At 39.6% G+C, this 17,773-nt stretch overlaps 1 protein-coding gene and 1 long non-coding RNA gene across 5 annotated transcripts in view; one reads left to right on the plus strand and one right to left on the minus strand.

Moving 5' to 3' along the window:
* Positions 1 to 17,773, minus strand: part of RAPGEF5 (Rap guanine nucleotide exchange factor 5) — a 156,381-nt gene that overhangs the window by 120,383 nt on the left and 18,225 nt on the right. Inside the window, exons 2-5 of the mRNA XM_063153017.1 lie at positions 7,740 to 7,790; positions 6,507 to 6,613; positions 5,400 to 5,521; positions 3,902 to 4,070 (exon numbers count right to left, since the gene is read on the minus strand). Coding sequence (XP_063009087.1) covers positions 3,902 to 4,070; positions 5,400 to 5,521; positions 6,507 to 6,613; positions 7,740 to 7,790 — 449 coding nt within the window. The remainder of the gene's footprint in view (positions 1 to 3,901; positions 4,071 to 5,399; positions 5,522 to 6,506; positions 6,614 to 7,739; positions 7,791 to 17,773) is intronic.
* The window catches only part of LOC134416402 (uncharacterized), a 65,668-nt gene that overhangs the window by 41,912 nt on the left and 5,983 nt on the right, over positions 1 to 17,773 (plus strand). For all 4 annotated transcript variants that reach the window (XR_010027262.1, XR_010027264.1, XR_010027263.1 and 1 more), the window contains one exon: positions 11,143 to 11,283. This is a non-coding gene — a long non-coding RNA (uncharacterized LOC134416402). The remainder of the gene's footprint in view (positions 1 to 11,142; positions 11,284 to 17,773) is intronic.

Consider the following 17,773-nt stretch of genomic DNA (forward strand, 5'->3'; position numbering starts at 1 on the left):
ACTTTGGAATGAGATTAAAATAACTGAACTTTTTAGATATTTCTCTACACATCTGTTCTCTTCTGATCTCTCAGAACCAGGCCAGGACCTGCTTCTTCTAAACTGGAGGCAGAAGAGTGCTCAGCAGACACAGGCACAGATGCAATCTATAAACCTAGAACAGCACATAACCTAGCTAGTTCCTTCTTGGGCCTTATCACTTCATTTTCTATTTAAAAATACTCCCAGTATTTATCTGCATATGATCATCAAATACTTCTGAAACAATGAATACACTAAAAATTAGAGTCAGCTCTTCAGAATCAGAGAGGAAGGGTATATTATGACACCCAGGCCGATGGACAACAGCAACAGTTACAGCCTAATTTTTTCAAAAGTGGACAGCTGGGACCTAGAGATTCTGGTACCAAACAGGAGCTACAAAGCCCAGGCAAATTAGTGCTTATACAGTTGAGAGATCTGTGGGGTCAGTCTGCTAAGCAGAGTGAGATGCAGGGATGCTTGTTCTAGATCTGCAAGCAGGCAAGTCAGTTTCCATATAATACCTGAGAGCTGTTTGTGTTCAGCAAAAGCTTTCCAGGAACTCCATAAGGCACTAACTAAATCAATATGCCATCCTGGCTGTTTGCATGAAAACCAAATTATTTCTAAGAACGGTTACATTTCTGATATCAATAGAAACAAATTGTTTCAGGACAGGAGACAGAGAACATAGTCCAACACTCCTGAAAATAAAAAGCAATGTAAAGACTAAGAAAACAAACTCTGCTAACATACCTTCCAACAATTTTTAAAAGTATTATGTGATAAATTTCAACAGTCTCAGCTACCAAGTGCATTCTTGAAACGTTCCCTTAGTCTACCAGTGGTTCTGGGAATTATTATTAACACTTCCTTTTACAAAGAAGGAAATAGAAGCACACAAGGATTAAACACCTGATGCAACACCATTGCAGTAACTGGAAAATAATTCAGGAGGCATTAAATAAGAGCCTAAGTGATTGCTCAGGGTTGTAAGGGAGCCCATGGCACAGCTTTCAACTCAGATTTTTTGTTCTCAGGGTACTGCAATGTTCACTTGTTTTCTGCTCAAGTAGAATGACTGTGATTAACACTGGGTGTTTAACGACCCCAAGAAGCCTCTTCATTTGTCCGAATTTGACAGCATTTACAGGGTCTGAATCCCCTGGAATACACACAACATTAGCCTTCAGATTAGCATGAGCTGCTGAAAATCTGCTGTGCCCTGATTTGTTTTCCATGGTGAATCCCACCAATGTTATGTTGAATGTAAGGAATTTCCACCAAGGCCAACACGGAGCTTTTTTTCAGGAATCATAAGCACATCTCAGACTTCAAAACAGTATTTCCATTGTTCCAGAGTTTTCTACTGTGTTTGGTAACACTGCTAAAACTGCCCAGAAACAAACACACATCCATCAAAAATGTGTACAGCAAGTCAAATCTGAGCTATGTTTATTTAACAGGGTTTCCAGAATAGCTGCTGAAGGAAGTCCCCAGAGCTGCCACTGCCTACTCAGGTCTACAGGCTCCTTCTGTTCTGAGAGCAGAACCATGGTACTCCAGAGACCCACTGATGCAGCCCAGGCAAGCACAAGGCTGCTGCCCACAGCTGCAGAGGAGGCAGAGGTCGTCTGGCCTCTGGGACCACCAGAAGACATCCAATGTTCCCTTCTGGGGCACAAGCAGGCAGCTGCTTCTGATCTCATCAAAAGCAGGGAACTTCATTAATGAAGTAAGAATTTCTCTATCCCTATGTACATATAGAGTTAATGCAATCAACATAGATTGTGGGAAAAGCTAAGACAGAAAAATGAGTACAAAAATATTAAACTAATAAAAAATGCTGTGCTTCTAATGGTAGGCAAAACAGCTTATATATTCAAGAAAAGGCAAACACTGCAGGGAAAGGTTTTTAGAATTGCTCTCTTTCCTCATGAAAAGGAGTATATGGCTTTATTTAACCAGGTCAGACAACTTTAACAAACATCTCATCACACCTATTCCCTTTCTGACTGTGGTTTAGTAGTTTATTATTTGCATCAAGCATGAAGAATTTTGAACCTGGAAAAGTCTCCTTCTGCTTTAATATCACATTCCCTTGAGGGTGTACCATTATTTAAAATTCAATTCCTACAATATATACTTTTTCAAAAAGCACCCTCACAATCTGACAGGTAAAAGCTCCAGAAAACAATTTTTCAGTGACACTATTCCCAAAAGGAATCCAGCTTCAACTCAAATTTGAATAATGTGAGCAGGAAGGAGCTGGAAATGTACATTAATGAATAATTGTTCAATTCATGTGACAGGGATCATCTTGCACTGGAAATGACAGTTGTAGTGAAATGATAAAACTGCAAAGTAGACTGTAAACTTGAACCTAAAAAGCCTTCAATCCATTTTCCTACCCAGCATCCTTCACGTAACACATCAATATGACCTATCTGTTCTGTCCTTTTGATTCAAATCCTTTGAACGAGGAGACACAAACCATGAAAAGTGGTTTGAGTTACAGTGATGAGAAAAATCCCAATTCCCACTAAAATCAAGATCAAAATGCCCTGATATTTAAGGGACAGACAAACTGTTTAGCACCAGAGTTCGCTGGAAGACAAGAATTTCTATTTGCAAAAACAGTCAAAGGTTTTGTCCCATGTGAGTCATCTGCTTAGAAGATCATATTCAGTCCTGCTGCTCTAGCCAGCCTGGGGTTCTTGTCACTTGCCTACACTCACTGCAGCTGATCAAATAAATGCATTTTGAAGGGAAGCTCCACTCCAGAACTGCCAATATTTGATTGGTGAGGGCAGTCAGCAGTAGGGAAGGGAATCAAGTTTCTACCCTGAACTATGTAGAGGAATTACTGAATTTTTTCCCTACCAGCTCAACATGTCTGAATTTAAGAATCTGAGCTTGAGACAGCTTACAGGATCTTTGGACTTTGTGCTTCTTTGAAATATTTCTACTGGACATTCATCTTCGAGAATGAGCATTTTTAAAAGCTAATATGTAGAGAAGGAAAGTATTTGTAGAAGAAAGTTTTGTCTTTGGTGTCAAAGAGAATAAATTCTAGTACTGCCAGAGTAATAGTTCCCCAAAGTATTGGGTTTGGGAACCATCATGGTAGGAACAATGAAAGGATTTAACTCAACTTGTCTGTTCAGGCCTACTCCTGCAGATTTACTAAATTACACAAATGGTCATGAGCCTCCAGAGATTCCACTAACACCTTTTTCCTCTATTTTGTCCTCTCACTGCAGAACAAATAACTATGTTTTCCTTCTAGCCACTCTAAACAGGCAACCTTAGAGTGCAGACACATGAGCACAGAGAGTATGATAACATTCAATAGTCAGGTGAAGACATATAGGAAGCAGAACTCTTTAGAGGCATATTCTGCAAAAAGGAATAATAAACACAGAGCTCTGGCAAATATACAGTAGAAAATTAAAATCAAATGACTGAAGATACCACGCTTCCATCTTGTCAATCCATCTGAAAGCTGATCCTGACACATCACAAGGACATCTGATCTGCTAGTCAATCACCACCAGAGCATCCCTGCTGCCAAATTCATGCCAAACCTCCAAATGTAAGAGCAGACCAAAAAAAATCACATGCCCAGGTAATATAGCAAGCTAGAGACAGCAAGCTAGTCCCTCAAAACGTAATATGCCCAAACCCCCTAGTCAGGTGCCTCCATTTTCCTGCCCATACTGACCTTCTCAGATGAAAAGCACATCTCTACAAGATTTTTCCATCCCCAAGAGAAAGCTGTCTCATTTGCAAGGTGATCTGGGGGCAAACTGACGTTATAAGGCCAGACACCTCTAAAACAGTCAGTAGAAGTTGCAAACAGCTGTATATGCACACTTACAGATTGCACATGTCAATCCTGGGAGGAGACAGTGGCAGTAGTTGAAGTAGGAGCTTTACTCCATTCTTCCATGCTTCCTCTTTCTCAAATTCACAGAAAAGGTAGGTGCATTCATCTGCTGAGAACTGGTAGAAAGCATGACTGTCTTGAAAATAGAGTTGTCTGTCCACTGTAAGAAAAAAAAATATTAGATACTCTTTAAACTTTCAGCATGTAAAGATTCCCACCACATTCTGTATTACTTGATCTTAATGCTGAGTTGTACCATCACACAGGACAAAAGGACTGAATACTCAGCACAGAAACAATCCTGCCCTCTCAGTTTAATTCAGTGCATCCAAACAGGAAAACCTCAAAACCTCAATTTAAAGATCTCCAGGATCTTGAAATTCAAGCATTAAGACTGCTGAGTGTTTAATCAATTTTGGAATCAGTTCAGGTTTATGGAATAAAAACTTTCCTCTTTTTTGTTAGATTTCTGAGTCTCAGTTTCCATTGGTTTCTAAGCTGTTTTCACTAATGGTCAGGCACTAGTAAACAAAGTTCAGTAATGGGGATGCAGCCCATCATTATTCCATCTTCTCCTCAAATTCAGGGCTACATTTGTAGACTAGACCTAGATAAAAATATGTATCAGTTGTCTTTCCTGAAAAAAAATGGGATTTAATGAGGAAAAAAGCAGAGTCCAAAGCCAAAATCACAACCTTCTGCAACAAGTAATTTGGCCCTGACGCTGCATGACCAGACATGCTGTCAGTTTAGCTGATGAAAACCTTAAAGTACACTTTCAGTGTACATACGCAGAAATCTTCCATAAGTTCTCACCTTTACATAAGAAAGAGGTTAAGTGTCTAGTACAGACCCCAGGAGTATGATCTGAGCTGAGCTACCTAAATTCCAGCCTCCAAGTAAAATCCATCAGCTATCCAGAGGCTAGGTATCAGTGTAATTATCAGCAATCACATTAGCTGGACCAAATCCCTCAATTTGGTGGGGGAGTTGGAGACAGCAGGGTAGAACCTGGCCTCACCACTGTCTCAAGGAACTGGATCCTCTCTCATCCCGTTGTAATTAAAAATTATGGAAAACAGAGAGGAAAAGAAAATCATTAATAGCTTAATAGCAACAGAAGTCATCTAGCAAAGCCATGATCTGCAACAACTAAATAGCTGCTGTCTTGTGAGAAACCAAAAATAGCTTGAGGGGAAAATAAAAGCCTGGAAAAGACACGCACTCTGTCTGCAGCCTGATAATGGGCAATTACAGGAATGAAAAAGGAATGAAATTGCCAAAAACAAGGGATTGATCTTTGTTATTTATGAAATGAAAGGTCACAGAAGTGAGCCTCCCAAAAAGATAGTAGAAAAAAGAGCTGGCAAGAAAATTGGATCAATCTGTGCTTTATTTTCTTCCCCTCCTCTGATCAAAACCACAGCTCTTGTCCTGTGCAGGAGAAAGGGATAGCCTTCCTCACATTGCAAGTACTGGCAGGACTGACCTGACAAGATAATGCCCATATCCAGGAGGAGCTGCCACACTCCAACTGCTGTAGATCTGCACTTGACAAAAGGGCACTGCTCCAAAAGCCAGTCCACGAGTTCTGATCCAACACAACTTCTCCTGCAAATAAGCAAAACATCACTTCTTAAACTACTGTAATGTTAAAACATCCTTTTATAATAAAGAGGTCCTTTTAAAGCTATGAAAAGTCAGCCTTTTTGTTCAGCAGAGAAAATTCTTTGTCTCAATTCCTAATTTTTGTAAACCTATTCATTTCAAGGGAAGAAATAATGTTGGCAAGCCTCAGGGGGTACCTCCAGCTACAATGAGGGAACTTATGTTAGATGAGCAAGTTTCCTTACATACCTGATTCATGTAGCGTACTTCGCAATAGAATTTTTATCAATTTGTGTTGCTTACATATCATCCCAAGATGCATAAGAGATAAATAAAATCCAGCTTCTAGCCTCAGCCTTTTATCTCCATTCCAAGCATGCCATAATCAGTACAGCTAAACAATATGTGTAAGACCTTTAAGTGTTAATCTAGCATGGACTTAATCTTTCAGATTATTGGTAGATGTATATATTTAAACAACATTTAAAAAGTAATGGATTTTTCTTAAACAGGTGTGAAGTAATGGTTTTATAATAGAGAGCTGCACATTTTGGTGTAATTGAAAACAGGAGGAAGCATTCATGCTACAATGCAACACAAATGGAAAACCACTTCATTACAGAAATATTCCATAAACTACATACAGAAATCATCGTGTCACTAAATCTTCGAATCCAATTAAGCTCTTTTATAACTCCAAACCACAGCTGAAATTAATACACTTTCTTTTCAACAAAATAACTGACAAACACTATTGTATATGAAAACCATTAATGTACATACAATCAGGCCACTGCTGCTTTCCGACAACTGACATTGTAATGTAAGAAAAAATATTAAGGCACATGAGACTTTAAAGAATTTTTTAAAGAAAATATTTTAATTCTTAATGACATACACAGAATCACTCAGAATTTACTCTCTTGTCAAACCAGAGCATAATAAATAAAACTCTTAAAGTTAATTAAAACAAATTATTTTGATTTACCTGCAAATGCCAGTCAGGTACACCCTGTCTTTAATCAGGTCAGAAGCTTGTAGAGTAAAAATATTCCTGAGAGCTCTCCCAGCACAGGAAGAACTTTCTCCATAAATCTGAATGAAAAGAGAAATTGAAAACTGTGACAAACAGGGATTTATTCCTGCTGTAGTAAATTGCCTTGCCACTGTCCACTCCCTCCCTTTGAGCAATGCCTTCTTCACAGGTAAATGACAAGCAAGCACCCAGTCTCAAAGGAAATGCACCCCAGCTTCTGCCAGTTGTATCAGGGGTTGCAGGTGCCCCACGAGCTGGGCTGATTTTAGAATTGCTGCCCTAGAAAAGGAGAGGTTTAACCATCCATCAGCTTTACCTTTGAACAACAGACAAATTATGAAAACACTTGTTATTCTAGCAAAGCAGAGACATAGGAACCATTCCAAAATCACACAGATACAGTTTAAAATGAATATATTTTCCGATATTTTTCAGCTAAATAATTTATTTCAAACCTAATACACACTGAAAGACTATTTCATAGTGTTTTATTTTTGTTCAGAACCTTTAGAGGTTTCCTATGATAGCTTGTAGATCAGTTCATCTGTGCATTGCCAGGAGGATATGGTCTTTTAGAATAGACACACCTCTGATCTCCCCACACCTGATTTCTGCCCTGCACCTCAAGGATGAAGATGTGTCTGTCAAAACAGAACCCAACTCAGTCTTCCATAAAACTATGTTCCACCCAGACTCTGTGTACCACTCCTTACTGAAGAATTTACCTTGGGCTTCTTTTTTGGTGTTTCCTCATTGTCTCAGCAAAACACACCAAGTGACACAAAGAAATAACTTGATGCTATTTGGTTTCATCTTTTTGTTTGTTTGCTTCCTATGTATAGGAGCTTTTTAAAGCACATAGAAGAGACCTGAGAGAGTAAAATCTTGTGACATACAAACCAGAGTTCTCAAAATACTGTAAAAGTAAGCTAAACAGTGGCTATCACTTAAGTGACTGGGAAGCAAGTGCACATTGGAATTAACAACAATTCAGTTTGCAAACTCACTAATAGTAAGATGTGATTTGTAACACACACACAAAAAATGATAACTTCTTAACTGGATTTAACTTCAGGTCACATTCACAAGTATCTTCAAAGCTGTGAATAAAAAGTTGAACTGAAGCAGAAGCATTCCTTGCCTGTTGTTTGATGAAACAGAATTATAAAGAAGGTTCACAAGTACCTTATTTGAAGGAGTTTCCAAATAGGGATTTGAAATTCTTCTGGACAGGGTCTGTAAGGTAATTTGGTAGACTGTTAGTTTTGTTATGCTTTTTGCATGGAAAAAAATAAAGTAACTGCAATCTAGTCTTTTATCTATTGAAATCTCAATAAAAAGAAATTATCAAGTCATCTGAATAGTGCAACATATGTCTTCAAATAATTCTTTCACATCAGGAGAAAGGTTTGGTAAACTCAGTTCTGTGTTTTCTATTACATTTATTCTTGATCAAGAAAAGAATATGAACAATGAGATGGCAAAGCCTATAGATAACACACAATTATTGGGTCAGGCAACATCAAAAATGACAGTGAAGAATCTCAAGATAAACCTAAAAAATACTGGGTGAAAAGACAATTTAATGATGAGCTCAACATTGAAATCAACATATACTAGGGGGAGAAAATGTAATTACACATACTTTTAAAGCAAACTTTATCAATTCAGGAAAGACACCTCAGGGTCACAGAACCCTTCTCAAAGAAGACCACTCTTCTAAATGAAATTCTTAACTGTAGTTAACGGAAATTAGGAAAAATGGTGAATAAAATTGTGACCAGCAGGGACGTAACTAATGTAGATCAGTGTTATCTCTGCAGTGCCACATGTTGCAGTGGTACCAGCATCTCAAGAAATGAATGCTCCAATGTTAGAGGGGATTCAGACAGTAACAGTAGTAGGAGTAACAAAGATTTTTATAAATTTTAGTATGAGAAAGGACAAAAAAGACTGTGACTATTTACCTTACAAAGGAGAGATCACAAGTGACATAATGCAATTATGCAGTATGGCACAAAGAAAATACTAATTTTCTGTGCTCTACTTTACATTACATGAAAATAACTGATCACTCAATGAAATTAGAGAGGATTTATATTTGAGGAGACAGAAAGGAAAATCAACAAATAAGTCTTCACAGCAGGGAAATGCAAATGCCAAAATCTTACCACTGATCAATAAAGACTGGGATTTAAAATTATAAAATTCACAGTGAACAAGAACTCTGAAAGGCAGAGACAGGATAAACATCTCCACAAGAACCAGGTTAACCCACTCTTACTCACCCTGATCCTTTCATATCTTGTCACTATTAGAAGACAAGATATTGTCTATACTGATGCTTACTTGCAACTTCTATCTTACTACAAGCCACACAAGACACAAATAAACACTGCCTAAAATAAGCCTGGAAGTGGAAAAGAAGACATTGTAGAGGTGCACTGGCACTACAACAGGAAGATCATGTGGTGCTCCCTCACATTATTCCAACTTCTAAGCAGTATAATTAATTCCTTGCTTTGAGAAGGATCCAATTCTCACCTGGTATATTTCAATCATAAAAAATCCCCATCATTCACACCCTGTAAGAATTACAGAATCCATATTTCAGTAACACCACCTGCTTTTTCCTCCCTTGCTCCTGTACTTTTAGAAAGGGAAGGGACAAGGAACCACAGAAGCATCTATCACTGTTTACCCTTCCACGCTTATCACAAACCTTTGTGTAGTTCCATGCATTACAGTAGCTCTGTATGGAAATACTGCAACATATAAGCCTAATTTCCCTCTCCTGTGCCCAACAGAGATGCTGGAAGAGCACAACACTGCCTCGGATCCCACTCACTCTTCCTAGCTGGCATGTCATTAACACCTCGTCTCTGCAGCAGCCCTACATACCACCACTTCTCTTGGTTCCTGTCCAAGTCTTTCATTGCACAAGCCTCTCTCACTGCAGCACAGTCAAAGTTTATACACTGATTTCCCTGCTCCTTTCCCAGGCTGGCGCTGACAGAGGACAGGGAGGGTCACCCAGGGAGAGCGCTGGTACTGCAGTGTGAACTTACATGACAGCATAAGATGAAGCTCAGCAAAAAGTACAAATTTGGTTGCCTTCTACAACAGGGTGATGGATAAGAAGAGAGAGACTGACATCATCTACCTGCACTTGTGCAAAATATTTCATACTATCCCATGCATATCCTTGTCACTAAAATGGAGAGACATGGATTTGACAGATGGACTACTCAGTGGATAAGGAAATGGATGCAGTCAAAGAGTTGTGGTCAATGGTTTGATGGCTGTGCCTGATCACCAGTGATGAGTGGCATCCCTCAGGGACCATATTATTTAACATTCTCATTTTAACATAGGAACCTGGACAGTGGGATTGAGTGCACCTTCAGCAAGTCTGGGGATGACAAGTTCAGTGGCATGACTGATACTCTAGAGGGAAGGGATTCCATCCAGAGAGACCTGGACAGGCTTGAGAGCTGGGCCTGTGCAGTCCTCATGTATTTCAAAAAGGCCAAGTGTAAGTCTTGTGTCCGGGTTGGGGTAATCCCAAACATGGACACGGGCTGGGTGATGAGTGGATTGAAACCAGCCCTGTAGAGAAGGACTTGGGGGTGTTGGTGGATGAAAAACTGGACATGACCCAACTGTATCCTGGGCTGCATCAAAAGGAGGAGGAGCAGCAGGATGAGTGCAGTGATTCTGCACCTCTACTGCATTTTTGTGAGACCCTCACCTGGAGTATTGCATCCATTTGTCAGCTTCCCAGCATAATAAAGATGGGGATCTGTTGGACAAAGTCTAAAGGAGGGCCACTAAGTTGATAATGAGAATGGAGCACCTCTCCCATGGACACAAGCTGAGAGAGTTGGGGTTGCTCAGCCTGGAGAAAAGAAGGTTCCAGAGAGATCTTGTAGTATCTTCCAGTATCTAAAGGGGGCCAACAGGAAGGACATAGATGGACTTTTTGTCAGGGAGTGTAGTGAAAGGACAGCTAATCATTTACAGGACAGGTAATAATTTTAAACTGAAATAGGGTAAATTTAGATTAAATACTAGGAAAAAATTCTGAGGAGTCTGCAAAAGGTGTCAGATGCTGAAAGCAAGTAGAGAAAAAAATCCTCAAACTTCTAGTTTATCCTTCAGACCAGGAGGAATTCACAGCCCTGAAAAGGGACAAGGGAGGAATGGACAATGGCTTTTCAGTGGCAGCCTGGGCCTATATCAATGCGGAGCAAAGATGAAACATTGGAGAGACCATGACAGTACATTTAGCCTGCCATGCAGGAACCCAACAACCCAAAATTTCTAAAAGCATAAGAAAATAGAAACTGAAAAGGAGAAAGTAGAACAAAACAGGAAGTGGCTTTCTGGAACAGAAAAATGATCTTTCTTGTGGATGCTAGTGCAGCCTGCATAATGTTGAAACATCACAGCAGTTAGGCTGAAATTAACACAGAAATTTAGGATTTTTATGTCCTAGCTACCATGATAGATCCCATTTTCTTTTATTTATTTTTTTTTAAACTTGCCCTAATGAATATTAGGTACTGAACACACCTCTATTCAGCAGACTGCTTTGGCTGTTGGAGACAAACTGGGCAGTTGCCTACAGGAGAGGAAGAGGAAGGATAAGTGGTCCAGCCCATCTTCAAAGACCCCAACTTTTGGGTGGTTCTGTTGGAGAAGCACCACTCCTCCCTGAAGATATCTGGTAAATATAGCTTGCTCTCCCAAAATTATTGTGACACACACACCAATTGAAAACACATTTGCAAATCACTCTAAGAATGAGCCAAAATGTGCTTTTAAAGCAAATTAATTAGTCATCAGGCAAACAGCTCATCTCTCACAAAAACTACCTTGGAACAGTTAATGGTGCCCACGCCAAGTTCTACTTTCTAGCTGCTGCCACCCTGGCATCCCCACGTGCCTCCTCACCAGCTTGAGGAGAAGCTTTGCCAAGCCCCACGTCGGGGAGAGAACAGGGCTATGGCAGCACGTGTGGTCCTGGGACAGAAAACCATATGTGCAGGAGATCCAGAGCACTGGGTGTCCTCCAGAAGGGCTGTCCCATCACACACGAGTAGGTGTGCACAGGCAGTTTCATCTTCCCTGCTGGGGATGCAGGAAGAAAGAGGCAGGGACAGGTCCTGTGGGCTGGATGATCCAGAGTCTGAACTATAAACACGGCACAGCGATGGCATCGTCCTAGCTTGGGAGCACAACCTGCATGTGACAGAGGAGGACAGCTGGGACAGGAAGCCCAGAGAAAGTTTTGGAATAGGACTGCTAGTATCAAATCTGAATACGCCACAGAAAATTTAGTCTGAAATTGGGAAATATTATAAAGGAGTTTACTGTGGTATTTAAAATCACTAAAATTGCCAGGAGTAGAGTAATGACGTGAGAAGAATGGGAGGATTAAAATAAAGTGAACAGAAAGTAATTGAAACAATCAGAAGGAAATATTTACCTATAATCTATATAATCAGCTTATAGAACTATAAGCCAAAGAATTAAATATGCCAGGTTGTTTTAGAAGCAGAGGCTAATTTAATGACTAATCCTACTATGCAAAGTCTATACCTAAGTTTAAATTGGTATTGCTTCAAATGTACAGTTATTTTTAAAACAGGCTAAGAACTTCAGACATTATTTAAAGTTAAGCGTGTGAAGATATCGATGATACTACTTTAATATATCGGCACAAACTGATTTTTTAGAGTTTTGGAAAGAAATTACCCCCACAACATACTACACAACAAAGTATACTAATGGCTCCATTGGAAAAAACAAGCTGTATCTTACTGTAAAATGCTGACTTAGTTCCTTCATTGGGAGAGCATTGAACTGGGTCCACTACAGCAACTCCCTGTGCATTTACTACAACCTGGTTAATGTTTTGCTCAAGGGCTAATGGTACTGTACAGCATGGATTTAGTCATATCTTTTGGAGATACATTTTAATTTTCTCCTTATTTTTAGAGCTGGGATTTTGCTTTGGCCACATCTCAGCTTGGGAGAACGACTTGCCTACAAGTTGCTTGTGCTTTGCCTCCTGCCCAAGCTGTTCCAACAACTGCTGGTATTTCTGCCATTGCCAGCACTGCAGTCACAGTAGCATCAGCAATGCTCTGTACATCTGCTAGCAATTTAATCACCAGCATGCTCAGAAAGAAACAGAGTAAAAGTGCTTCGAGCTCCAGTTCAAGTGCTTTCCTCAGCTGGGATTTAGTGCAGTGGTAGCAGCCAGCAATCTGTCTACACTAGAACTCATAGTGCAACACCTCAAAAGAGGCTATGGAAATTGTAGGGAAATAATAATTTCAAATATGGAACAGAAATGTTTTGCCTTTCTTCTAAGAGCATCTGATACTCATGAGCAGTTAGCGAGAAAAAAAGACAAAAATGGGAAGGAAGAATTTCTATTTTCGTCAGGATTATTCCTTTTGCTAAATCTTCTAAAGTGGGATTTATTTTGAAACTAACAGAAATGAGGAAAGGCAGAATCATGGCTTTTCTTCCGCAGTAAATTGTTCAAGCTTCCACTCCAGATTTTTCAAATATCTAGGTTTTTGACTGATTGTGTTTCCAAAATATAAGCATAATATTCTGTGCTTTGGAATTTGCAATGCGCAATCAAACCTTACCTGCTTTCAGTTTACAACACACTCATCAATATTTGTCTGTTTGATCAGAGCTTAATTTGCAAACATGCCTATCATCAACTCCATGCTGCAGGGCAGTTCTAGAAACATTTTTGTTATGCACAAAGATAACAAAACAATTGTTCATAGTTTCAGGGCACTGTCACTATGTCCCTAAAGAATTTAGTATAACACTCGTATATCAATTTAGTATATCAAACTGGGTTACTCAATATACTTAAAATTAAGCAAATGTATCAGTATTGTTATTTCCTAAATATAAATAGCCTGAACAAAAAATCACCTAATTTTGAAATGCACATGGCGTAGCGCAGACTACCTGGTAATGAGATCATTTCTATTCCCTGACAGGGGGATTTCTGCAACTATTCAACACCTGAATCCTAAATTGGGTAATGTGATCACAAAGGAAATTATATATTCAGACACACATCCAAAAAGAATTTAAGCATCCAAACCTAAAATACACTTTCACAAGTACTCATGCTGGAAACTTCCCACATTCCAACCATGAGAGCGTATGGAAGAGGATCACAAATAAAGCTGAATAGAAATTCACTCTCAAAAACAATCATCTGCTTGTAGTTTTCTCTCCAAATCATTCAGCTCTAAGAATACAGTGGCTGAGGAAAAATTTTAAAAATCCACCAGAGGTATTTACTTAATTTCCCTCAGGCTTCTCTCCCACTCCACGCACAAATCAAAAAGTAATTATTTGTGTCCCAACCAGATTTTGTTCTCTTGTTATGAACCATGACAATTATGATGCCATAAGAGCGACAGAAACCACTTCAACTGTTACAACTGATAAAAACCTATGGGGGTTTTTTATCAAAAAGATTTGCTGGAGTTGCTAAAAGCAAGCAGCTACAATAATGAGAGAGTTTTCCCTCTAGCCCTGATCCAAACACAAATCCTGAAACAAAGCTGGGCTGTACCTGTCTGGCACACCCTCCTCAACCTGCAACACAAGAAGGCAGTCATTTCTGCAGGAGTAAATGCCCATTTATTCCCAGTGCTTACTCGTGCCAGGCAGGGAGTGGGGGAAGGGAGCAAAAAATCACTGAACAATATGATTTAACAGTTTGCCACCTTTGAATATTTTGCATGTGATATCACCTGCTACTGTCTAAATGGTAGTTGTTTTAAGCAGAAGTAAGGCATGGGTGTTGTGTTCAGTAGAGGAAACGCTACCGTTGTTTGAAGGTGGCTGGATATAGGGAGTGTTGTCATGAATCCCAATCCGTTTCCATGTGGCAACAGATTTTTTCTTGTTGCTAAGGCACTGCAAGCAGAGTTGGTTGGGAAGCTAGCTGACTTTCAGTGGATATCATTCATATGAAATCATAGAATATGCCTGACTTTCTGCCAATAATATTTGTAACAAACAACCTTCCCCCACTGCTCCACTTGAAACCCACTGTCAGAATTCACGGGTAATGAAGAATAACCAACGTGACAGTTCTCTGCATCAATATTTATTTAAGATTAGATAGAAAATCCTTTTTAAAGGATCTTTTTTATAAAGGAAAGATCTTCTCCTGGCCATTTTAAACTTCATACACTTAGGTGTAACAAAAAAAAGTCAAAAAGCTGTAAAAAGAAAAATGTGTATTCAGCAGAGCTTGCAATTTAGGATTCCCAGAGGAGCCTGAAGAGCTCTCTGGAGAAACCCAAATGAGTCACTAATGAAAGAAAACCAAGGAGGTATTGTCATCTGTTTTCTGTATAAAAAGAACTTACAAAATAAGTTACTTCATGAAGGGGAAACCCACAACCCATAGTTCGTTCTCACTTCCTCCAAAACAGAAAGAGATGTGAGAAGAAAATGGATGCTCTTTATAAAGACAAGCCATGCTCTTTATGATTAAAGACTTATTTCTGAGTCAGTAACAGCTAGGAAAGCTATGCATTTAGAAGTATTTCTTTATTTTCCAGTACCTAGCAAACTAAATATGACTGAATGAGTTTGTGCTTCAAACAAAACTAATTTTTACTTTATCTGGCATAAACCATCCACTTTCAAAGCCTCTGGAGCCTAGCAAGGAGTGTAATTTAGTGTCCAAGAGCAAAATTTATTTTCAGTGTCCTTTTCTATGCCTAAAAGAAGTTAATTAAAGAAAAGAATAACATAGAAGACAATATGGCAGGGCAGGCTGCTTTCTCTCCTCCCTTTTCCTCAGTGCTACCACAGCGAAAAGCCCAGGACAAATCCAGCCACAGGAAGGCACCAGCACAGGCTCCTCCATCTGTATCCTGTGCCTCAAACAAAGCTGCAGCATCCTGACACCCGTCTGGATTGAGGGAAAGGGAGGAGTGGTGAGCCAGCAGAAGAGGATACCTTGGTTAGGGACTTTATGTGACTAAAGAAAGGAGACAGCCACCCTCCTGCTAATGATGAGCTCCATGACCAGATTCAGTACCCTCAAATGAGGCTGCTGACAAGTGTGTCCTCTCTACACCTCCTGCTTCAGCCTCCCATTCCTGCCGCTCTTCTCCTCTGTGCTTCCACACCTGTCCATGAAGCCACGTCCTGAACCAAGCCAAAGGGCCAGTGGCTTTGAATGGGCTCATTAAACTGAGATGCACTTCAACAGAGATGGTTTCCCTTGCGGGGGTCACTGGGGAGCCACACAAACACGATCCCCAGCAAGGCAGCAGCGGGGGCACGGGCCAGGCTGTGGGACAAGGAGGGAGGCAGGCAGGGACAGCTGTGCTCAGAGGAAGCATTTGTTTATGCTACATTAAAACTATCCAAGGAATGATGGCATAAAGCACATCTAATAAATCCTTTTTATGTTGACAGAGCAGAGACATTGCTCTGTCAACATAAAAAGGAAGTTAACTATGCTTGTAAAAAATGACAATACAAAATTCAAGGGTGTCAGCAATGGGGAACTTCACTTCCAACTCCATGTTCACATAAATGCATCAGCTGAAGAAAACACAATACCCATGTCATCTACAACTGTAGACTGCATGGGCATAGTTTGTAACACAGAAACAGAGTTTAAACAAGATTTCTCTTTCTTATAAAGAGAGAATGGACATTTTCAACTCATATGCTAATACAATGTTTGCAGTGAGATTTCATTAAATATTAAAAGAAAGAATTAGAATTTTGCTGCTTTTCATTGCGCTTTATATAACATTAAAATATGCAGAGTACACTTAATTGTCTATTCATGTTCCTTCCTTAACTAAACTTTATTGCAGCATTTGTGCTCTCATTTGCCAGTTAGGCCATACATTTCCTAATGCTACCTTACAAAATTCCCAGTGCATTTCACTCTTCCTGGCTGTCAGCAACATTTCACAGGAAAGCAGTATCCTCCCTTTCTTCCAGTAAAAAATAGGCACTTTACAGACTGTCACCATAAACATTTAACAATATTGCTGTACTTCATATTTTTTGAAACTTAGCACCTAATAAATACAGTAGATGGTCTTTGTCATCTACCCTTGTGTCCCTGGCCACCAGCATCTGGTCTGGTTTTGATCTGGAGGGCAACACATAAGAGTAGATGGGTTGGGGGGTTCAGAGATTGCTAAAAATTTTTGTAGCAGCTAATATTTCTAATGATGTAAGTTATAATTTGATAGCACACTATTTGGAGCGTTCAAAAGAATGTGCACTGGATATTTCACACTACAATTAAAACAATGTTCCCAGTGGCAGGTCACTGTTTATTTTCAGATAAATCTAAATGAAGACACCAACAAAACAGTTAAAAGAGAGATCAGGAGCATGAAAATGCAGATTGTCTGCATACTTAAAAGCTTTTCAAAGTACCTCTGCTGACATGTTTCTTGTGTGCCAGCAAAATACCTTTTCATGACACATTTCCAAATGAAAAAAAAAAAAAGAAAGCAGCACAGTACATCTACTTAGCAAAGGCATTCTGAAAGCCAAGAAGCCTGACTTACAAGCATGCATTAGTAAAAAGAAATTTATGAGGAAACTGTGTGTCAAACACAAGAATAAATGCTCAGATTATAAAATCTTCTTCCTAGAGTTTTTGTAACTTTACCAGACAGCGTCCCGCACAATTTCTCTGGCTTTGAATTTTGTCCTGCACAGAGCACGTGTTGGATCAAACAATCTCCTGGAGCTCCCTTAGCACCCAAATAATTCTGTAATTGTCTCCAGCTCCATCACTCCCAGACAATTCAATTCTGCTAGTCGAACTGGCTGTACCAGGCAAGGGAGAAAAAGTCTGTGGAGCTTCAGGGCAACCAGAAGTACATTTCTAGGTACATTCTGCGTTTAAAAAGAGTCTCCTAAAATCACACATTTTCGTGTTAGCCCTCCACCAAAACTTTTCCCTGTGATATCACTCACTGTGCCAGGTCTCAATTGCTGAGGTACCCCAGCTGTCAACATTACTGCAGATAATAGTGGTGCCAGAACCTGACCTTCAGCAAGCCACATTTCTCAGAGATTAAATATAATAAAAATTTTAAGGCAGACAATCAGTTAAGTGATTCATCTTGCCTGTCACTACCAACCACCCACCACGTAGGTGTAAGTTC

Source organism: Melospiza melodia, chromosome 1 (assembly GCF_035770615.1).
Source record: "Melospiza melodia melodia isolate bMelMel2 chromosome 1, bMelMel2.pri, whole genome shotgun sequence".
NCBI lineage: Eukaryota > Metazoa > Chordata > Aves > Passeriformes > Passerellidae > Melospiza > Melospiza melodia.